We start from the raw sequence: 19,696 nt of genomic DNA on the forward strand, positions 1-19,696 counted from the left end.
TCTTGAGTTTACATTTAAGCATTCTCATTATAAATGGTTTTCTTAACCTTCAGGCATTGCTATATGAATGGTCAACTCTATGGATTAGTTACAAGATATTACTATATACTATCTGCCGATTGACATGGAGTGCTCGGCACAACATTATTGTTCCAGCGAAGCTACACTTATGATGGCCTAACATGCATTGTAATTGAGGCAATCTATGAACTTGAGGAAGTAGTATTATAAGTGAGAGCATAATTAAGGATTGTATATATTGAATTTTATCAAAGCCATGTAACATTGCATTGCTAGTGAAATCTCACCCACTCTTGGAAGGCCTCCTTCTAATTCACATATTTGATTTTTTTTTTTTTTTTTTAGACCAAAATACTTGATTCTCACGACATCAAGAAGAAACATGTTAATGTTTGGCAGTTGTTTAGTTTAATTATAGATATAGTTGGTAACTTATTGTAGGTGGACAAAAACGTGTAGTGTACTTTTATTTTGTTGTTAGGGTCTCCACAGATACGGATTAGTATTGCTAGCTATCAACTTTAGAATTTGAGAGACACGGGGCTTAAAACCAATAACTAGAATAAAAATATTTGACTTATCCTAATTTTACTACTATTTTATTTTTTTTATTTACTTCGATCAATTTAAATACAGTTTCATAAATAACTTCAATAGCACTTCGTTCTTTCGGTAATACCTAGAGTGTAAATATTGAACATGCAAGTTTTGAACATAAGCCACACATACAACAACGTATAAATTAATCATTGCCTAACCTCTCTCAGATCACCTTATTTCTTGCCTAACCTCTTTCCTTCGATTCTCGTTGAATTAGAAGTTTGGAAACAAGTTTTACTGTAAGTTTTATTTAAGTACTTTGTCTTCTTTATTTGGCTAAGTTGTTCGCATAAGCTTTCAATATAGAAATCACATTTTTTTTATATGTTCTGGAAAAAAAATCATTTTCTTTTATGCGAGGTTATATTTGGGTGATGGCTACATATGGTGTACCATCAAGTGCAGACAAAGTTTACCCATTAGGTCCCTTCTCTTTAGCTTTGTGTTGCATCCCCTGATTCTACGGATCCAGTCCAGTTGTCAGTTATTGCTACAGGCTTGGTACCTAGATGATGGGACTCTGATCGGAGATACATAACAAGTGGCGAAAGTTTTGGGTATGATTCAAGAAGGACCTTTTTACGGGCTGGTTCTTAATGTGGCTAAAACTGAGATATTTTGGCCATCACTGGATCCTCGTCGCTCCACTCCCGGTCTCTTTCTTTCAGCTTTGTCACATTCTCAGCAGGGGGCCAGGTTGCTTCGAGGTGCGGTCAGCACTGATTCTTCTTTTGTCATGGGCCTTGCTCGCAAGCGTGTTGAAAATGTTATGACTTTGATGGACCGTTTAGCTGCATTGGATTATCCACAGTGTGAGTTAGCGCTCTTACGTGCTTGTGCAGGACTCTCTATGTTGGTCTTTACGATTCGTACTTGTCCACCATCCCTGTTTAGAGAGGCAGCTAAGACTTTTGATCGGCATCTCCGCAATGTTCTCCAAGGTATTGTGGTTTCTGATGGTCCTGACTTCAGGTGATTTGCAGTGGGGTTTATCGACACTCCCGTTACGTCTTGGTGGGTTAGGTGTTTATTGTGCTATTAATGTCTCTACTTTTGCTTTTGTGGCCTCCCGCTGTCAGACTTCTAAGCTTCAGAACCACATTCTTAGGAGTTGTGGCCCAGTACCTTTGGATGAGATTCTTGATGTTGCTAGCAGTGCATTGAGTCTCTGTCTACCCGATTTTGACCTCAGTTCTGTGGCTATGAATGCTACCGTCCCCTCAAAACCACAAAAAGTTTTGGCGGAAGCGTTCTATGGTAAAATTGTTGCTGGTCTTGAGAGGGAGTTTGTGTTATCTGCTCGTCAGAAAGCAGTCATTGGATGCTTGCAATCAGAACATGCAAAGGATTTCCTACTTGCTATTTCAATGAAGGGAGTTGGACAACGTATGTCGCCGATAGAGTACCGTTCTATTCTTCGGTACCGTCTCATGATTCCTTTGTACTCTAATGGTGGTATATGCCCTGTTTGCAAAAATAGTAGACTAGATGCTTTCGGGGACCATGCAGCACATTGTAGATATTTCCCAGGTTTCAAATACCGACATGATCTGTCAGAGATATTTTATGTGATGCATTTTGGAGGGCTGGGGTACAAGTGAATAAAGAGGCTCCTGTGAATTTTCTCACTGATCCGAATAAGGGGAGATCGACACTTCGGTTTGTGAATGTATTTGTCTACAATTGGTCTGAGGGGAGGCAAATGTGTGTTGATGTAACTGGAGCCTCTCCATTGTTAGGGTTTGGGAATGGAGTCTTTGAGGTGGGAGAAGCAGCTAATAGAGCAGCGGCAAGGAAAATTGAGAAACAACTTGTAAAGCTAACCAGCATTGTTTCATTCATTTCAGTTTTGACACTTTTGGTTTCTTGACACAACAGTCTATTGAGCTCCTTAAGAGAGTGCAGAAAGTTATGGACTGCAGCGTAATGACAGTTGGTTCTAACGAGTTTGTGTTTAGGAGGATAGGATTTGCCATTCAGAAAAGACTTGCGGCGCAGCTTGTTGCACGCTTGTCCTAATTAATTGTAAAACTCATTATCATTATTTTTATTATTTTTTTTTTTTTACACAACACACACACACACACACACACGAAGTTCCATGAACCCGCTCAGCTTTCAAAGAATACCATTCGGAGCAACCTTAAAGTTATTTGGCTTAATTCAAAACCCTGGTTTAGTTGTGTGGGTTTTTTCTTTTAGGTTTTAATGTGTGGGTTTTGTAGTCATGTCTATAATATCTAGATTCAAAATTTTACCCAATTCACAAGAAAATGCAATTACTTTCGCTAAAGTATTATATTATTTAACAATAAGTCTATCTTTAGTATATTTTTAAGCATTCTCATTATAAATGGTTTTCTTAACCTTCAGGCATGGCTATATGAATGGTCAACGCTATGGATTAGTTACCAGATGTTACCATATACTATCTACTGATTGACATGGAAAACTCAGTACAACATTGTTCCAACAAAACTTCAGTTTTGATGGCCCAACATGCATTGTAATTGAGACAATCTATGAACTTAAGCAAGTAGTATTATAAGTGAGAGCATAATTAAGATATGAAACCATACCACCAAAGCCATCGCTGAAAATGGTTTCTTTAAAGGCATCGCTGAAAATGGTTTAACCAACAGCGAAAAATTTATTTGATACTCAGAACTTAACATGCTCAACCAAACCTGTACACTCAACGAGACCACAGACAAGAAGACTGAGGAGATAACAGATTCAAAATGGCCATTCTTTTAGCTGTGTATAAATAGTAGAATCGGTACTCTATTCCACTTGAAGGCTAATTGCAGAAGTGGTCAATAGAAGAAGAAGAAGAAGAAACGAGTTTAAACAGAATAGAGATGACAAATTCACACAAGTTCTCGTGAATGGTCAACAACACTCAAAAACATACAATGAGAGATGGATTGATGTCATTTCTAATATTTCCCTTAACAGATCACATTCCGAATCTCAGTTCTAAAACAAATGTATTTCAAACACTACTGACACTCTTAATCAGCATCCATGTCTTCCAGTGCTGCTTTCGCTGCTGCTTTGGCACTCTCTAAAAGCTCATCTGGAACCTGTAGTAGACATATTTAGAATGGATATGTCATTAATAACTAACGTTAAACCACATAGCTAAACCGTAGAAACATTTGCATGCTTGAATATGGTGAAATGGTTCTACTTGTAAACGGAGCATAGGATCTGCATCCTAAGAGATAACATGTTGATTCAAGTCATTTTCTCCACGTGTACAAGTTTGAATGAACTATAGCAGCATAATTCACAAATGTTGCTTCCAAATGGCAAAAGAAGGTATCTGCTACTGTTAACGATATTAACGACACGAATGAAACATAACGTTTACTTTGACATTTTGGATATCAACAGAAGAGGATTAAGAACCAGAACATGGTGCCCATTCTAGGCACTTCATTTCACAAATAGTTAGGCACCACATTTCATGTCCTCCAGAGCACGGTGCCCATCTTAGGCACTTGATTTCATAAATAGTTAGACACCACAGTTAATGTTGTTAGAAATATCAGTACCAGCTGGTCAAAAATACACTTTCTTAATTCATCTCCAGATAGGGCCTTGTGACTGGTATCACATTAGCCTCAACATCCACCCCACCCTTTCTTTTTTTATCTTTTCCTTACATTATTCAGTTTTGTTTTGTATATTGGTGAGAAACCAACAGTTTTGTATTGTCTCAAAAAGAAAACAGTAAGAGCTTGTGAAACAGTAAGCTGGTCAAAAATACTTTCTTAATTCATCTCCAGATAGGCCTTGTGACTGGCATCACATTAGACTCAACATCCATTTCACCCCACCTTTCTTTTTTATCTTTTCCTTACATTATTCAGTTTTGTTTTGTATATTGGTGAGAAACCAACAGTTTTGTATTGTCTCAAAAGATTCTGAACAGCAAGAGCAAACTTGTGATGAGCATAATCCCAGCTGGTCAAAAATAAACTTTCTTAATTCATCTCCAGATAGGCCTTGTGACTGGTATCACATTAGCCTCAGCATCCACCCCACCCTTTCTTTTTTTATCTTTTCCTTATATTATTCAGTTTTGTTTTGTATATTGGTGAGAAACCAACAGTTTTGTATTGTCTCAAAAAATTCTGAACAGTAAGAGCAAACTTGTGATGAGCCAGTCACCTGCACGCTTAGTGCACCCTACAAGCTACGAGAGGTGGAATTTTCATCAAAATGCCTAATTCGATCGTCGTCACATGGGAATCCCAGCTATTGGACAGTCTTTTCTCTCTTGTTTATAACTGTTATCCCCAGCTCTTGGACATACTCTAACTGTTGTGGGAGTAAACTCCTGAGTGACCTACACACCTTTAGGCTGAACAGCTTTCCAGTAAAACCTCCAAATATCACAATCCTCATGCCTTTGTAGTTTGGACTAGCCAACCTCGGCTTTGATACCTCATTGCCACAACCAGCTCTACTCCTACCATTAATACCGATTTTTCAAAGACCTCAGCTAGAGTTTATGTCAACAAGAACCCAAGTCTTTGGAGGAACCTAAAAGATGTCAACTAAACTTCTGGCACAACCTTCACCTCTTTCGCCAAGGTCCCTTCCTACTTTTTTAGAATACCTCAGGATATCAAAAAAGAGTTTATAAACTTGATTATCCCCACTCCCAACATATAACTTGTATTAGATAGATACTGAATTGCATTGCATCAGGGAGCCTTAAGATTGTCTTTGAAGTGAATCCTTTAAACTTTCTTAGCAATAAAAATGGCATTTAACGTCTCAAACAATATTGTCTCAAAGTATGCACACTTTGGGTTCTACCTATGGAGACTATAGACTTGTATTCATATGTATATAAAAATAAATAAATAAATAAATCAGCTCATTTTTCCTTTTTCTTGGAACAATTATACACATGTTTAGAAGGTATAAAGATACTGGACTTTAGCCATTTACCATTCCCAGGTTGAGAAGGCGTTTCACATGAAAATACTTAAAACCCTTACCTTCTGATGTTGGCGGCTTGATTCGTCACAAACCCAACTCATTTCCAATTCGAAAGCCTTGTCCTTTGCCTCATCATGTACTCCATATATTCTGTGCATTAGAAAAGAGGGGAAAAGGTCACTTCTTTCTTGAAATGTTGGAAATAAAATATCCTCGATTAGTAAATTATACATTTCTTTTTACAAAAAAACCAAGGTATAGTTGTCCGATTTAGGAAGAGAAGATGAAAAGGTTTTCTACTCACATTTTGGCAACTTCTACCACTCCTTCTCTGCATGTCATTTCGGAGAGCTTCAACTTTTCAATTTCGCTGTCCACATAATTTTTCTTGACCATGTTAGAAACTTAGAATTTAGAAACCACCATTTACAGCATAAAAGTACATAAAATTCATACTAACACACTATTGTAGGTATATGTATAGATCCGGGAATATACGTGGAAATCCGAAGGTAACTTCAAAAGATGAAACATCAACTATACATAAAACAGTTTAATAAGGTATCAACATTCTTAATCAGAACTGCATGCATTGCCATGCAAGTGGCTAATCATCAAAAGGTGATGCATTCAAATATGGTAAATTAGATTTCTTAGGAATGAACATACTATAAGTACTTACGTTTTTGCAGCCTGTCTCCCCTTACCAATCGCAGCACCAAAATATCGCTAAAAACAATTCAAAAGAAAATCAATAAATATTGAAAGAGTCAATTATCAAATGACAATAGGCAACTTAACGAAAATGGAAGTAACATGTGTATATATCTTCAAAAAAGTTGACTCACATAGGAAACACCAGAAGGCTCAATCATGTATAGTTGTGGTCCATCTCTGTCATAACCTCCAAGAATTACCCCACATCCAAAAGGTCTGCACCAAATTTATTATTGTGCTCAAATACACAAAATAAAAAAAATGTAATTGTAATGAAACATCACATGTAAGTTTGCTAGTAAGAAAATTGTCTAGAACCTTAGCCACCAATAAAGTGTGCACAAATGCACATAACTAGCAACCCGATCAGCAAGTTCCTTCACAGGTATGGGTTCCCCATAGGTCCTGCATATATATATAATATGCATCGTCACAATCTACAAGTTAACATACAATACAAAACATAGTAGGGCAAAACATGCCAACAGATTTGAGTATATAATTATATAATAGCTACATTTACAGTACATATTCTGGAATTAAATCAAAGTAATCTATCTATTTCTCATGGCATCAAGTCACAAGATGCACCAGCTGAGCCACAACGTTGATCTACTCGCATTGTGTCTGGTGTAATGCAAATGAAAGAAAGTCAGCTGTTAGGCTGTTATAGATTTGTAGGGAGGTAATCTCTCACTTGAGGACCAAGCTCAATTATCCCTGCATACTAAGCTTCTATTGAAGATGCTAACCTTTCATAATTAGTTGCTTCAGACTTGGTTCTTGCGACAATTTGTCTCCCATCAGCTGCTAATCCAGCCACAGCCTGCATAGGCAACAATTGGAATCAATTAAATAGTAAAACGCATGATAGTAGACTAAACTTTCCTTACAAAACAAACAATAGTTATATGTTTATTCAACATACCATGCCAGAATGACGATGAACGGAGTGAATTCTCCTATTAGAACCAGGTAACATCATCTTGGAAGCAATCAGCTTCTCCACACCCTAGAGAAAATTAATTAATTAATAATAATAATAATAAAAGCGATAGAAAAAGAAAAAAATAAAGTTCCACTGACCATAACAATCCCATCTTTACATTTGATTCCAATAACAGTTCCACTGTTGTCGACGGCTTTGGAAGCGTATTCGATCTGAAACACGCGCCCATCAGGGGAAAATGTTGTCACCGATAGATCGTAACCCGTACCGATACTAGCCATCGATGCTCTGATGTTGTTGTTAAAGAGTTCGAGAGTGAGTCTCCTCCTTAAAACCTAGAAATGTTTTCTTAGATCTCAAGACAAGATCAATTTTTTTTTTTTTTTTTAAACCATTGGCCCGGCCCATACCAACGGCCCAGTAACCGAGCCCAATATTGTATGTTGCATGCAATATAGCTTACAATAATATTTCTCTACTAACTCAGCTATCATTCTAATAAAGCTAAGATAACTGCTGAGCAGTGGGGGTGAGCGGAGCGGAGGGGAAAAAAAGATGGAGAAAGAGATGGGTTTGTGCCATTTGGGAGATAAGACCTTGGATAAATTAGATGGTTTTTTGGGTTTTTGATAAGGAAGAGGTCTTAGAAGAGGAAATAAGGGATAACTAAAAATGGTGAGCATTATCTTATTTTCGAAAACCAACCAATTTACCACCTCATTACCTCCATTTTTAAGACTATCACCACCACCACCGCGGATATAAAATCCCCACCACCACCACTACCACCATACTATTATTAAAGAATATCATTTTACTACCACCACTGATCATTAACCACTACTACCGCTTATTATTAAGATAATAAACCAAGATTAAAACTAATATCATCATCACTTCTGGGGGATTTAAAACCTAAAATCAAACTATATCGTTTATTTCAAATTAATATATTGGGAGGAATATGAAAGAGTGGAGATGGAGAAACCGAAAATCAAACTTTGTGGAGATTTAAGAGTGTTTAAAATTAAAACAACCCACTTTTAAAACAACCCAGAGGTCTTATAAGAAAAACCCAAAAAACAAATAGCCCCTTAGAGTGTTTGGAGAGGAGAGGAAAAGGGAGACAGAAGATGAAAGAAAAACAGAGGAAAGACAGACAGACAGAAACCAACCAAGTTGGTTTTTGTCCGCATAACCCCCCCTTCTCCCAAAATGTTCGCTCTGCTCACGGATTAACTATTTATCCACTGTTACTGGTTACTCTGGATATTCGTATTGTGAGTGCCTAAAATGGTTTAATAATGAAGAAAAATAAAATTTGAACTTTACCATAAAGTACGCGAGTCAGTGAGTAGTATCTACATCTTTGCTTCTTAATTCTTGTAGGGAGGCACACTAATTATATTCAATAACTTCCCTCCAAAAGTTCAGATATTTTTGTGCACAAGATGATTAACAGAGATAGCCGTCTAGCTTTCTATAAAGAGAAAAAATAACGGAATATTGCTTAGATAGCTAACCTCTTCATACAAGTGTTTCATCAGTTTCACACAGAGAGCCTTATAGCTTTACAAGATTAATAAGCTGTGGAATTAAATGAGCCTTGAACAAAAAAAATATATCAATACACAATTTGTGGCTCAAACTCAGCCAAATCTACAGATCCAGACTCGACTGGGGGCATGAGGTAGGCTGCCAAGAGCTCAGATGCTAATGCTGCGACAATTGGAATCCTCTTTAAATTCTTTACCAAGGGTATATCTTCGCTCTCCCCAACAGCAATCAACTTCTTGTTAATCTCTACCATTCTATCCAACTTCCTCTTGAACTCTGGGTTCTCGACATCTAAGACTGCTGGGAAAATCCTAGCAGTTGTGCGGTTCGTCTGCAAACCCACATTTTTAGTACATCATTTCATAGTTTTATCACAAGACCAGAACATCTACATGAAGATTCCAAGGTTCTTGACAACACCAAGTGTAGAAAACCATACGAAAAAAATAAAAATGAAAAACAGTGCCACATATGGTTTTGAAGCAGGGCAAGGCAAAAAAGAATACCTCAATGATCACATGCATGTCAAATTCTTTGGTGTTAAGTCCAATGCCTTCGTAGAAAGCTGTCCTCTGGCAGTCGTTAAGGTACATTGTCACGTAAACCTGCCAGAATTTGACATTCGGTCAAAATTACATCCTTTTACTCTTTTAGATATCAGCTGCAGATAATGTGTTAACACTGAGAGTGCTCATTTTAGGGGTTGATATCTGCAAGCAATATATCTCATTGGGTAAACAATTATGTAATGTTGTATCAAAGAAAACAAGAAAAAAAAAACATTAAAGATTGCCCCCACAGAAACTTCGATCGTCCAACAATGTAGCTGACCATATATGATTTAAGTTTTCAAAAGATACGATTGGTATAGGATAATGAAAAGTGGAGATTACCGATAAGCAGAAAAATCTAGCCCACAATTTGGCCTTCCAATCATTAAGGAACTGAGGCTGTGCTTTCATCAAAGCAGAGAAGAAATCTCCATGTCTGTTCTCGTCCTGGCACCAGTTTTCAAAATACTTAAAGATTGGATAACATTGGTATTCTGGGTTGGCCTTTAGATGCCTGTAGATTGTGATATATCTCCAATACCCAATCTTCTCAGATAAATATGTAGCATAGAAAATGAACTTGGGCTTGAAGAATGTATATTTTCTAGCTTTTGTAAGAAAACCCAAATCCAATGCCAAGTTGAAATCAGATAATCCTTTGTTCAAGAACCTGCAAGAGATGATTAATAACAACGGAATCAGTTCCTCAACTATCAACACTGGTAGTTTTCCTTACGTTGACAAGAACTACCAAAAGGGAGCATTTTTTTTTAATTATTTGGAAGCATGCCCAAAGTAGTTTATTTACTTTATTACAACCAACGAGTTGATAGGCAGTGCTTAGAAAAAAAATTTAGACTGACAAGTCAGAAGATGGAAGCAAATGATGTTTTAGTGCTTCTGTGTGCAATGGTACATTTGATTGTTAATAAACTATTTTCTAGAAAATGAACCTGGCAAACGAGAATAATACATAAACCATATTTGATCGTTATTTATCAAAAATTGTTATGTACAACTCAAAGAAAACATTGTGTCCAGAATACATACCCGGCATGCCTCGCTTCGTCCCTAGACATTAGTGAGAAAATCTCGGCGACCACTGGATTTGTTTTCTGTAACAATAATTCCCTGGAGTATTAGAACTGCAAACTGAGCAACTTATGCATTACAAATTGTCTTTACTAGAAAGTGTATACATTGAGAGAAAATGCAAATTTACCTTGAGTCTTCTACCAAGCTCTTTGTAGAGAAGAAAACCAGAGAACTCAGCAGTACAAGACCTCTCAAGAAATTCAACAAAGATTTGTCTAAGAGGACCTTGCAATTTATCAGCAGCTTCTTTGAATTCTTTGTTCCTCACAAAATGGGTCTGGTTGTAATCTGTTTTGAATTCCTGGAGCAGTGCTTGAAACTCAGACAGGTTCAAGTTCTTGTTGATCTCTGTGTTGAACAGAGTCTCCATTTCATCAAAATCAGTAGTGTAGAATCTAGGAGCCAAAAGGGTCTCCTTGGGTGCACTTTTAGCTACTCTCTTGGGCTTGGTTGTGGGGGGTGAAGTAGTTGATGATGACATCTTGATGAAGGAGAAACGAGGCTTTGGGGTGATGGTGCTTCCAAATTTAGGGATGCTTCTGTTGAATTTGGACATGGGTTTCATAATGGCCATTTCAGCAGCCATTTTCGGAGGAATGTAGGTTTAGCAGCACTGTAGTGTAGTGTGAGCAGAGTGTTGAAAAAGATGAATGCTGGGATACTTCTACTAGTTTTATCTTTAGTTTTTAGTTTTGATTGCAAAATCTCATCTCATCCATGGGAATCTATGAATCTGAATGGGATTTTGACACCTGTCAGATTAATCATTTTGAACATGATTTTGAACCAATGAGACATACTACTGGTTCCCATTATGGCACGTGGATGTTTGTGATTTTTTATTGTTTCCCAGAAGCTGAATGGCAATATGGCATCAATTCAACACCGATGGATTTCTTTTATTTTTTTTGATCACGGCAATTGAGTGTTTTCGTCCATTTGGACTGTTAGTAACGTTTTAAGTTCACATATGTTCAGGAGAAAAGCTTCGTTTGGTCCTACAGGTAACCGTTAGATGGGCTGACCGCCTGAACTACAAATCCTACAATGCCTGCTCTACATTATTATTACTATTAATTTGTCCAAGACTATAAAAAGATGCACAAAAACCACCATCCTTTCGAAATGGCAAGTTTTGACCGTATGATTGTCCCCATTGGGTATGTAGTTGGTTTCACAAGTCAGAACAGTTAGATGGGCTGAGCTACAATGCCTGCCCTACATTATTATTACTACTAATTTATCCACGACTCGAAAAAGAAGCACAAAAGAATGAAGGTCAGGGAAGTTTATGCGCTTAAGGGACAAAACGCACTAGTCAATAACTCATCCTCTGAAACTTCGAGTTGCATTCTGTACATGGTAGCACTCACTTGCCCAAAATGATGGCCACGGTATCTGGAAGTCCATGACATCACCATTTCAGAACCCATCAGAGGATTTAACAACCACATCACCTAATATCTTCCCAGTGGCAGAATACACTAGTACGTAGCTTAGAGTTGTTTCATGAGCATTTTGTGGGGACGTGTCATTGCACCGAACCTTGGCCTAGATGGGATACAATCTTTTTCCGTAGCAGTGTAGCACACCGCAATAGTAAAATATTATTATTTTATGTACTTCTTGGTATATGATTTATATAAAATTTATATATTTGCATATTTACAATTTAGTCATGTTTAGGGTTACTATTTGGGCAACTCATGTGCACAATCATGCTAATAATATATACCACAAGCATACAGAAACAGAACCAATAAATGCAGCGAGAAAGATAGCTGTGGACTTGTGGCACAACAGGTAGGCCAAGCACACAAAAAACTGTGTGAGAAAACCACAAGCATACAGAAACAGAATCACATGTTTCTTCAGAGCAAAGCATACATGAAAGTTGAATGAAAAATGTAGTAAACCAATCAGAAAATTAAATCAACTAAAATTCATCAAAAGATTGAACCCATTGAGTAGCAATGTTCCCTATCAAGAAGGGAAAATTATTACCTACAACCATTTTCTCTTAGAAAAAATCTCGCAAGAAGTCTTACCTTATGATATCCCTTTCCCAAAATCTGCATCATATTGCATGGGAACCATGAAATTCCACACTTAAAAGACAAAAGCCAGAAACAAATCAACGGTCAATTTGGCATAGTCGACGTATTATACCCTCAAATGTCATCCTTGCCGACCTTTTTATCAAGGACATACCAAATCTCAATGCCAACATTACAAATCCTCAACATGAATTCAACGAAGCTGAGACATTTGACAGACCGCAGGCAGGCTATTCCAAAAAGAAGAACCCCATCCTTGACTTAGTGAAGAAGATTCAGTAAACTTTGACTTGTAATCACCACAAATATCTTCTCCAATTAATGTTGATATAGCATCAGTCAGGATTGATTGGTCCTTGGCACATTCATAACTCTGTTCAGACCAAGCAGCATCAAGTAAAGCATCAGGACGAGTAATACTCCCAGTTGGTATTTGCTTCTTTTCATCAGGACTCGTATCATGATCAACCGGTTCTGTCTTTATTCCAAACCCTGCAGAAAGCATCTATCAGAATTATTAGCACTGCTGACAGAAACGTAGTAGAATTTAACCATTCAACAAACAAAAAAAGATAAAACGCGCACCAAACAACCCTCGGGGAGCAGGGGGTTCGTCCAATGAGTTTCCACTAACAGGAGTACTCTCATTGAAAACTGATGCAGCAGAGCGACACAGCGGAGAAATAGGATCACCATATTCTTCCCATTCTGTCTCACAGTTCAGTGTAGAACTGTCTACTATGTCACCAGGTGTGACTACACATGAACTTGAGCTCTTCTCAGATGACTGATTCTTCGTGCCACTTAAAGCTTGTGACTCATGAAGTAATGCATCCAACAGGCCACTGTTCCTTGGTGAAAGACAATCTGGCACTGGCCTAGTTGAAGGCGGCGATTGGATAAAGGCATCAACGGAGTCAAGGGAAGGTGGCTGGGGTGAAGACATGCCCCAGCTACCTAGTTCCATTTCTGGATATTGGAGTGAAGGGAGCTCCAACTTCAAAGACCCTGAAATGGCCTTAGAAGCAGAGAAGTTGCCATTTAAAAGGGCATGGCTGCCAGGCAATACACCAAATGCTGAGGGATTCTTACCATTAGGATCAGGATCATAAGGAAATGATAACCCAAAGGGCTGATTGATCTTACCAGTAGCATCAATTTGAAATTGGTCAACTGGCATGAATCCGTTGGTAACACTACTATTAAAACCTGGGTATAAGATCTCTGATCCTCGAAGACGCTTGGGGCGATGCATTGTAGAGGGCATGAAACTATAATTTTGAGAAGAACCAAGACTTTGATTCAGCGTGCTACCAATAGATAGATCAGGAAGTGGTGGTGCATAAGCCAAAAGACCTTGATGGCTTTTTAAATGGTCGAATATGACATCAGGAATATCATAATTGCTCGCTTGCATTATGTGATGTGGCGTATCCCCACTGTTAAATTCATTGGTATTCCGAACCTGCTGATTCTCATTCAAAACCTGCTGCAAGCACACATCAGGAGGGTATAGCGGTAAACCGGCACGTTGGCGCCTCTTGATTCGGGTGTTCCAGTAGTTCTTTATCTCATTATCTGTACGTCCAGGTAACTAAGAATGAAAACAGTGTATTAGAGAAACCATTAGATGAGACAGAAGAAAGAAAAGAAAAGTAACAGCCCACAAAAATATGAAACAGGAGACAACAAATGTATATATTATTACGGGGTAGAAGGTTAATAAACACCCGTTCTTATTAAGTTAATTTTGCTTTACGCTTTTTTTCATTTCTGGCCAGCAAAGAGCATTTTATCAAACGAGGAGGGAGGAGGTCTTGTTGAAGACCAATAGAAGGGAAAATAAAAAGTAAACAAGCCAAACAAAAGTACCCCTTAGTCCCTTACACACCCCGCCTGCTCTACCTGTGCCACCTGATCCTAAGATGTACATGTTAAACTACTCAGAACCTTTGTTTTATCAGAATTTGCTCACCCTGTAAATAGTGCAGGAAAAAAATGATTCCCATCATTTTAAAGAATTTAAAATCTGACTGTGCTTAACTGGTTCAAGCTCCAATTGTCACACCTGTGAACTTCATTCTCTTTCAGCATAAAATGCTGACTAGTTAAACATTCTTTTTTTATCGTTTTATTCCATCCAAAATAAAATATTACATAAAGTTACATAACACAATATCGCTCAAGTAGCAATAGCAAGGAGCTACAACACCACTCACGTGTGAATACCTCATGTTGGAAGAGTGCTCCCATTGCATACATAAAATCACTAAACATCAGCCACTTATATATCGGACAAGCACGAGCTCAACCATACAGACCTCCACAATCTTGTGTAAGGTCATACCCTCTTTTGTTCGAAACTTCGAATATCCTCAAGTTCCTCCCCTGCAAAAAGTGTCCATATAATTGCCCTTGGAAGATGATCCGCTATCCACTATTGCTTTGGTTGTGAGTGGTCCAGCTATCATATTGTTTACCAAAGTCTCTTTGATATTTGAGGGTGGCACCAAAAGGTTTGTTGAAAGAAGTGAAAATATCCAATACTCCAAATGCAAATGGACAAGTCACAAGAAGATGGTCCCCACACTACTCCCCCTTGCAAAAAGCATTCAATCCACATTCAATCCTCTCCAAATTAGGTTGTCGATGGTTTTATCATTCCCTAAGCTAACCAACAAAAGAATGTGACTTACTCCTTCAAATTCTTTTGTATGGAAAGCAATGATTACCTCTCCATCATTAAGAGCTCTTGAAGTAAAAAATTTGGCCAAGAGTCCAAGACTAAGTAGAAGGATTTCACCGTGAAGCCCTGTTTCTCCTCCCAAGACCACGTCTTCGAGTCCACCTCCCCAAAACTACTCCCCATATGGTAAAGGAAGCTAAGAAAACCTCATAGCTGTCCAACTCCAAATCATTTAGGGTTCTTCTTAGTAGCACATTCCAAACCAAACCGTTATTACCCCTTTCCATAAAGTAGGAAACCAAAGCTTTATCTTACTTACCATGTTATAAATATGATCAAATTGCTCTTTGAGTGTGTTAACCCGAACCCAGACATCCTCCCACGAAGAGATAGAATCTCCCATACCGGGAACAAATGTAACACCTTTTTTAGATTTAACCCATCCACATGATATACCCCTCCAAAGGGTTATTCCATAAGGATTTGTAGATACTTTCACATGCAACTTACTCTCTCCTTGCCCCATACTTATACATTGTCATTCTCCTCCAGAGATGGTTTTCTTCTTCTCTATACCTTCAAAACCATTATGCCAACAAAGCTCGGTTCATGAGCAAAATGTGTTTACAACCCATCCTCCCTCTTCCTTTGAAAGATAATCTATCTCACTTCACAAAATGCATCTAAGTCTTCCTTTCATCCCCACCCCATATAAATCTCCTTATTTAGTGCCTAGCAACTCCTTTAGGAATCAAGAACAAAGAAATATAGTAATTAGGAATACTGGCAAGCCATTGTACCTTGATTCCAAAAGAGAGACATTTCGTTTTCCATCCTGCAAGTTCCTTTTCCACCTTCTCAATCACCTTGGTCCATATAACTTCAGTCCTACTTTTAGCTCTTTAGATAACAATGTTAGACCCAAATAAGAAATGTATTCACCTCCCACCTAAGACATTAGCTTTCTCCCCCATAATCCCCGCTCGATTAACCTTCGACTTGGTCAAATTAATTTTTAAGCCCAGAAAATTCAACCCACCCAAGTAATTTTCAAGTGCATGAACATTATCAACCATGACACTAGTGGAGAACATGATACGCAAAGTGAAGGTGCAAAATGGAGATAGACCCCACCCTAATATATACTTATAATCCATTAATAATCCCTATATCTACTAATGAATTCGTCATTTTACTTAGAACTTTGGTAATCACAACAAATAATGGACCACCTTGTCTCAATCCTCTAATGATAATGCTTCACAAGAATTCATATGATACTACCATTGATAAAAATCAAGAACCGCACCATAGAAATGCATACACGCTCCCATTTCCTCTACACACCTCCAAATCCCATCCATAACAAAATTAAAGAAGTTTCACGCTACGTGCTTTCATGATTTCCACCTTGAGAACTATACCTCTACACCCTGAATTGTTCTTTGCATCAATTATCTCATTGGCTACCAAACAACATCAAGTATTTGCCTTTTTCTTAAGGAGGCATATTTGAAACAAAACTTATGTAAGATCTTGTACAACGAACCAAGAAAACCAATCAGTCTATCCGTCAACTCTCCCTCTCCTTTCTTAAAAATCAAAATAATAAAATTTAAGTCACTAATAAGGAAACTCTCCCCACAAAACTCCTTCACTACCCTCATCAAATCAACTTTCAAGAAATGCCAACAACCTTGTAAAATGCCAAAATAAACCCATCCGGACTCGGTGCCTTGTCTCTTCCAAGACTCTCAATTCTCGATACTTGAAAAGGGTGTCAGGTGATAACTTTTACTCATAGACGTTAGATCACTTTCTTTTTCCCTACGAATCGCAATGACAATACTTTAAGACAGTAAGTGACCTACAACAAACATGAACGCCTTGGCTGCCATCGCCTTATCTTACCACAAGTCTGCAACTCGAAGTACTACAAACCAATGGTGAACACGTTGTTGTACTTTGTCACCAAATCAAAGGTTGTGGAAGTGTCAACAAGCACATGACGTGTAGAATCAAACAAGTAAACTAGCTGATAGGAAAAATAAATGCAAGTAGAAGAATACCACACATGACACAAAGTTTATGTAGTTCGGCCAAGATGCCTATGTCCACAGAGCAAACGAGGAGAACTCCACTAGAGAAGAGATTAAAAAGAAACAAGCTCTCAGAAAGATTCAATGAAGCCTACCAAAGTTCCCCAAAAGAAACTCACAAATCTCTCCATACAACAACCAAAATTTCACTAGTACAATTATTAAAGACAAATAGTGTATAGACGATACCCAAGAAGTAAAAGTTTGGACTCAATCACATGAAGAGAAAGCCAAAGTTCTTCTTCTTCCTCAAGCTCTCTCAAGAGAATCCCCATTGCCCTCGCTCCCTTGATCCAAATGCCTCACATGCCCTAAAATCATAATCCCTTTACATACAAGGTGGGTGTATAACATACAAAACAGTGGGCTCAAACAACAAATTTCAGGACGAACTCACCACTTGGCATGAGTGGCGTGCAGTGACCAAATTCAAAAAAGATTTGTTTTGTATGTCCGTTCCATTTCTACAATACAAACCACTAGATCGACACGAATCAAAGAGGCAAATCGCTAGATTAATAACCAAGAAACAGCAGATACAAATCAGGAAGGGGTAGCTGAGTTTGTTTCTCATATACTGACAGCCGTCAGTGACATATATAGGCACATGCATCAGAAACAAATGTTACTCCGTTGTTGCAGACTTAGAGAAGTGTTATTACTATCTTAAGAATAAACTAACAAAATTTCCTTTTAGCAAGAGTCTTTCCATGCAACTCAGAAAAATTAAGTATCATAAGGTACTCCCTCCCCTCGTAGTATTTAGCAACATAAAGTTTATCCAATAAAATAATTAATAATACAATGAAAGAGATAATACATACATGTGCAGCCATCCGAGCCCATTTATTGCCCAACTTAGCATGGAGTTCGATGATCAAATGTTCTTCTTCCGATGTGAAAGCACCTTTCTTCAAGTTGGGCCTCAGGTGATTAGCCCATCGCAGACGGCAGCTTTTTCCACAGCGGTACAATCCTGAGTGCTTCTGGACTGCATTCCAGTTCCCCTCTCCATGCTTCCTGACGTAATCCACTAAGATTGCATCTTCAGCAGATGTCCATGGCCCTTTCTTCAGGCCAGACCCTCCCCCCAGGCTTCCTTCACAGCTACCTTCATTGTACAAGAAACATTTATTTATGAGTGCAGATCTCAAGAAATTACAAAGGGAGATAACAAAAAAAATTTAAAAAAAAGCTTACCTTCATCAAAGGAAGGTGAATCGACCTGATCCTCCTTTGAGAGCATATCGTCGTCACTCTCAGATGTGGTAGGACTCATGATTAGATCATTACCCTCCATTTCCTAATTGATTTGTCGGCACCATCCAATATCACTGGACGAAAAATAAAAATAAAATCAATCTGAGATAGAAAATAAAACAGAAATGAATAATGCATGCAAAATATATGAAGAGAAAAATTACCTGAAACAAAATGAAACTTGAGAATCCAAGCAGAAATGAGCTGAAAGAATAAAAAAAAAAAATGGGTGAGAAATGAAGGCGTAGTAAATTGAGAGAGTGATTGATGATTGTTAACAAGTAGGAGAGAGAGAAACCCTAACCCTAAAAAGGTGTGTGGAGTTTTGAGTAGAGAGAAAAGTCTAGTTAGTCCAGCTGAGATCGATCGATCGATTTTAAATTTAGGAGAGAGAAAAAAACCTCAAATTCAGGAGAGATAATAGCGGAGAAAGTAGAAAATTTATTTTAGAATCAATCAAATTAACTTACTTCGCTAATAATTCATCACTGTCGTCAACAGTCCACCACCAGAATTGATTTACTAGTCCCCCGGGTTCATTTATGGTGTCGGACACACGCCACTTTATTAATAATTAATTTCCCATTTTTTCTCTTTTCATTCAATTTAAATGATTACAAGTACCATCATCATCCCACCCAATTTTCATGTGATTTTCAACACTTGTCCCCACAACTATCTTGTGGGCCCTCCTTTTGTTTTTCCTGGCTTTTTTATGCCTTTAGCCCAGCCCTATTCTTTTCGGGCTACTCAATTTTGGCCCAAACAAACGACCTTGAGGATCACTGCACGGATCGGAGTTCAAACAAAGTAAAATCCGATAAATAAACTAGAATCAGATAAATAACAAGATAACTCTCTACTTCAACTTGAAGAATAGATCCTAAGAGAATTTTCTCATGGAACCCTTACCAGGGACACGATTACATTTATATTCTCATTTTCTAACCAAACCCTATCTCACTGACTCTGACTAATTTCTGGATTAAGCTAAAAGCCCTTACTAACAAATTTTCATTTTCTAACCAAACCCTTAATGGTTAGATTAACTAAAAGCGGACTAACAAATAAATTTGATACTTTAAATGACTATACTACCATTACTTGATACTATAATTACATAGACTATCTTCTATAACTCCATT

At 37.8% G+C, this 19,696-nt stretch overlaps 3 protein-coding genes across 7 annotated transcripts; all 3 read right to left on the reverse strand.

The window, feature by feature from the left end:
- Positions 1-3,349: 3,349 nt before the first annotated feature.
- Positions 3,350-7,648, reverse strand: PAG1 (20S proteasome alpha subunit G1). The gene is made up of 9 exons (XM_086586938.1): positions 7,384-7,648; positions 7,226-7,309; positions 7,050-7,123; positions 6,616-6,702; positions 6,429-6,513; positions 6,263-6,309; positions 5,885-5,950; positions 5,640-5,730; positions 3,350-3,707 (listed from the first exon to the last, which is right to left on the reverse strand). The coding sequence occupies exons 1-9, from the start codon at positions 7,525-7,527 to the stop codon at positions 3,636-3,638; spliced, it is 750 nt and encodes a 249-aa protein (XP_086443064.1). The 5' UTR covers positions 7,528-7,648; the 3' UTR covers positions 3,350-3,635.
- A 1,094-nt stretch (positions 7,649-8,742) lies between these two features.
- Positions 8,743-11,226, reverse strand: CRD1 (dicarboxylate diiron protein, putative (Crd1)). Its single transcript, XM_086586919.1, has 5 exons — positions 10,577-11,226; positions 10,405-10,469; positions 9,697-10,024; positions 9,310-9,408; positions 8,743-9,134 (listed from the first exon to the last, which is right to left on the reverse strand). Exons 1-5 carry the CDS (start codon positions 11,033-11,035, stop codon positions 8,871-8,873), a joined length of 1,215 nt encoding a protein of 404 aa, XP_086443045.1. The 5' UTR covers positions 11,036-11,226; the 3' UTR covers positions 8,743-8,870.
- Positions 11,227-12,371: 1,145 nt separating this feature from the next.
- Positions 12,372-19,180, reverse strand: LOC147473863 (transcription factor GAMYB-like). 5 transcript variants are annotated; one of them, XM_086586928.1, is made up of 7 exons: positions 19,022-19,038; positions 18,856-18,907; positions 18,716-18,755; positions 18,492-18,625; positions 18,116-18,402; positions 13,092-14,100; positions 12,372-12,998 (listed from the first exon to the last, which is right to left on the reverse strand). In XM_086586928.1, exons 4-7 carry the CDS (start codon positions 18,589-18,591, stop codon positions 12,700-12,702), a joined length of 1,695 nt encoding a protein of 564 aa, XP_086443054.1. In that variant the 5' UTR covers positions 18,592-18,625; positions 18,716-18,755; positions 18,856-18,907; positions 19,022-19,038; the 3' UTR covers positions 12,372-12,699. The 5 variants fall into 5 exon arrangements, with proteins under 5 accessions (XP_086443054.1, XP_086443055.1, XP_086443052.1 ...); XM_086586929.1 differs by lacking the exon at positions 18,856-18,907 and having other exon boundaries at positions 18,116-18,390; positions 19,022-19,180; XM_086586926.1 differs by lacking the exon at positions 18,856-18,907 and having other exon boundaries at positions 19,022-19,162.
- Between the last annotated feature and the right edge of the window lie 516 nt (positions 19,181-19,696).

This window comes from Coptis chinensis, unplaced genomic scaffold, assembly GCF_015680905.1.
Source record: "Coptis chinensis isolate HL-2020 unplaced genomic scaffold, ASM1568090v1 utg1700_pilon_pilon, whole genome shotgun sequence".
Lineage (NCBI taxonomy): Eukaryota > Viridiplantae > Streptophyta > Magnoliopsida > Ranunculales > Ranunculaceae > Coptis > Coptis chinensis.

Bases quoted from the DNA above. Each gene is read 5' to 3' on its own strand.
- PAG1 (XM_086586938.1), bottom strand. From the start codon at position 7,527: ATGGCTAGTATCGGTACGGGTTACGATCTATCGGTGACAACATTTTCC. The intron at 6,514-6,615 runs GTTCTAGACAAT...AATTTGGTGCAG, and splicing joins ACACTTTATTGGTGGCTAAG to ACCTTTTGGATGTGGGGTAA. The intron at 5,731-5,884 runs GTGAGTAGAAAA...TCTAATGCACAG, and splicing joins GTGGTAGAAGTTGCCAAAAT to AATATATGGAGTACATGATG.
- LOC147473863 (XM_086586926.1), bottom strand. From the start codon at position 18,591: ATGGAGGGTAATGATCTAATCATGAGTCCTACCACATCTGAGAGTGAC. The intron at 14,101-18,115 runs GTATGTATTATC...TTTCATTCTTAG, and splicing joins GGGCTCGGATGGCTGCACAT to TTACCTGGACGTACAGATAA. The intron at 12,999-13,091 runs GTGCGCGTTTTA...TGCTTTCTGCAG, and splicing joins TGCTCCCCGAGGGTTGTTTG to GGTTTGGAATAAAGACAGAA.
- CRD1 (XM_086586919.1), bottom strand. From the start codon at position 11,035: ATGGCTGCTGAAATGGCCATTATGAAACCCATGTCCAAATTCAACAGA. The intron at 10,025-10,404 runs GTATGTATTCTG...CATCTCTTGCAG, and splicing joins GACGAAGCGAGGCATGCCGG to GTTCTTGAACAAAGGATTAT. The intron at 9,135-9,309 runs GTATTCTTTTTT...GTGGGTTTGCAG, and splicing joins ACATGCATGTGATCATTGAG to ACGAACCGCACAACTGCTAG.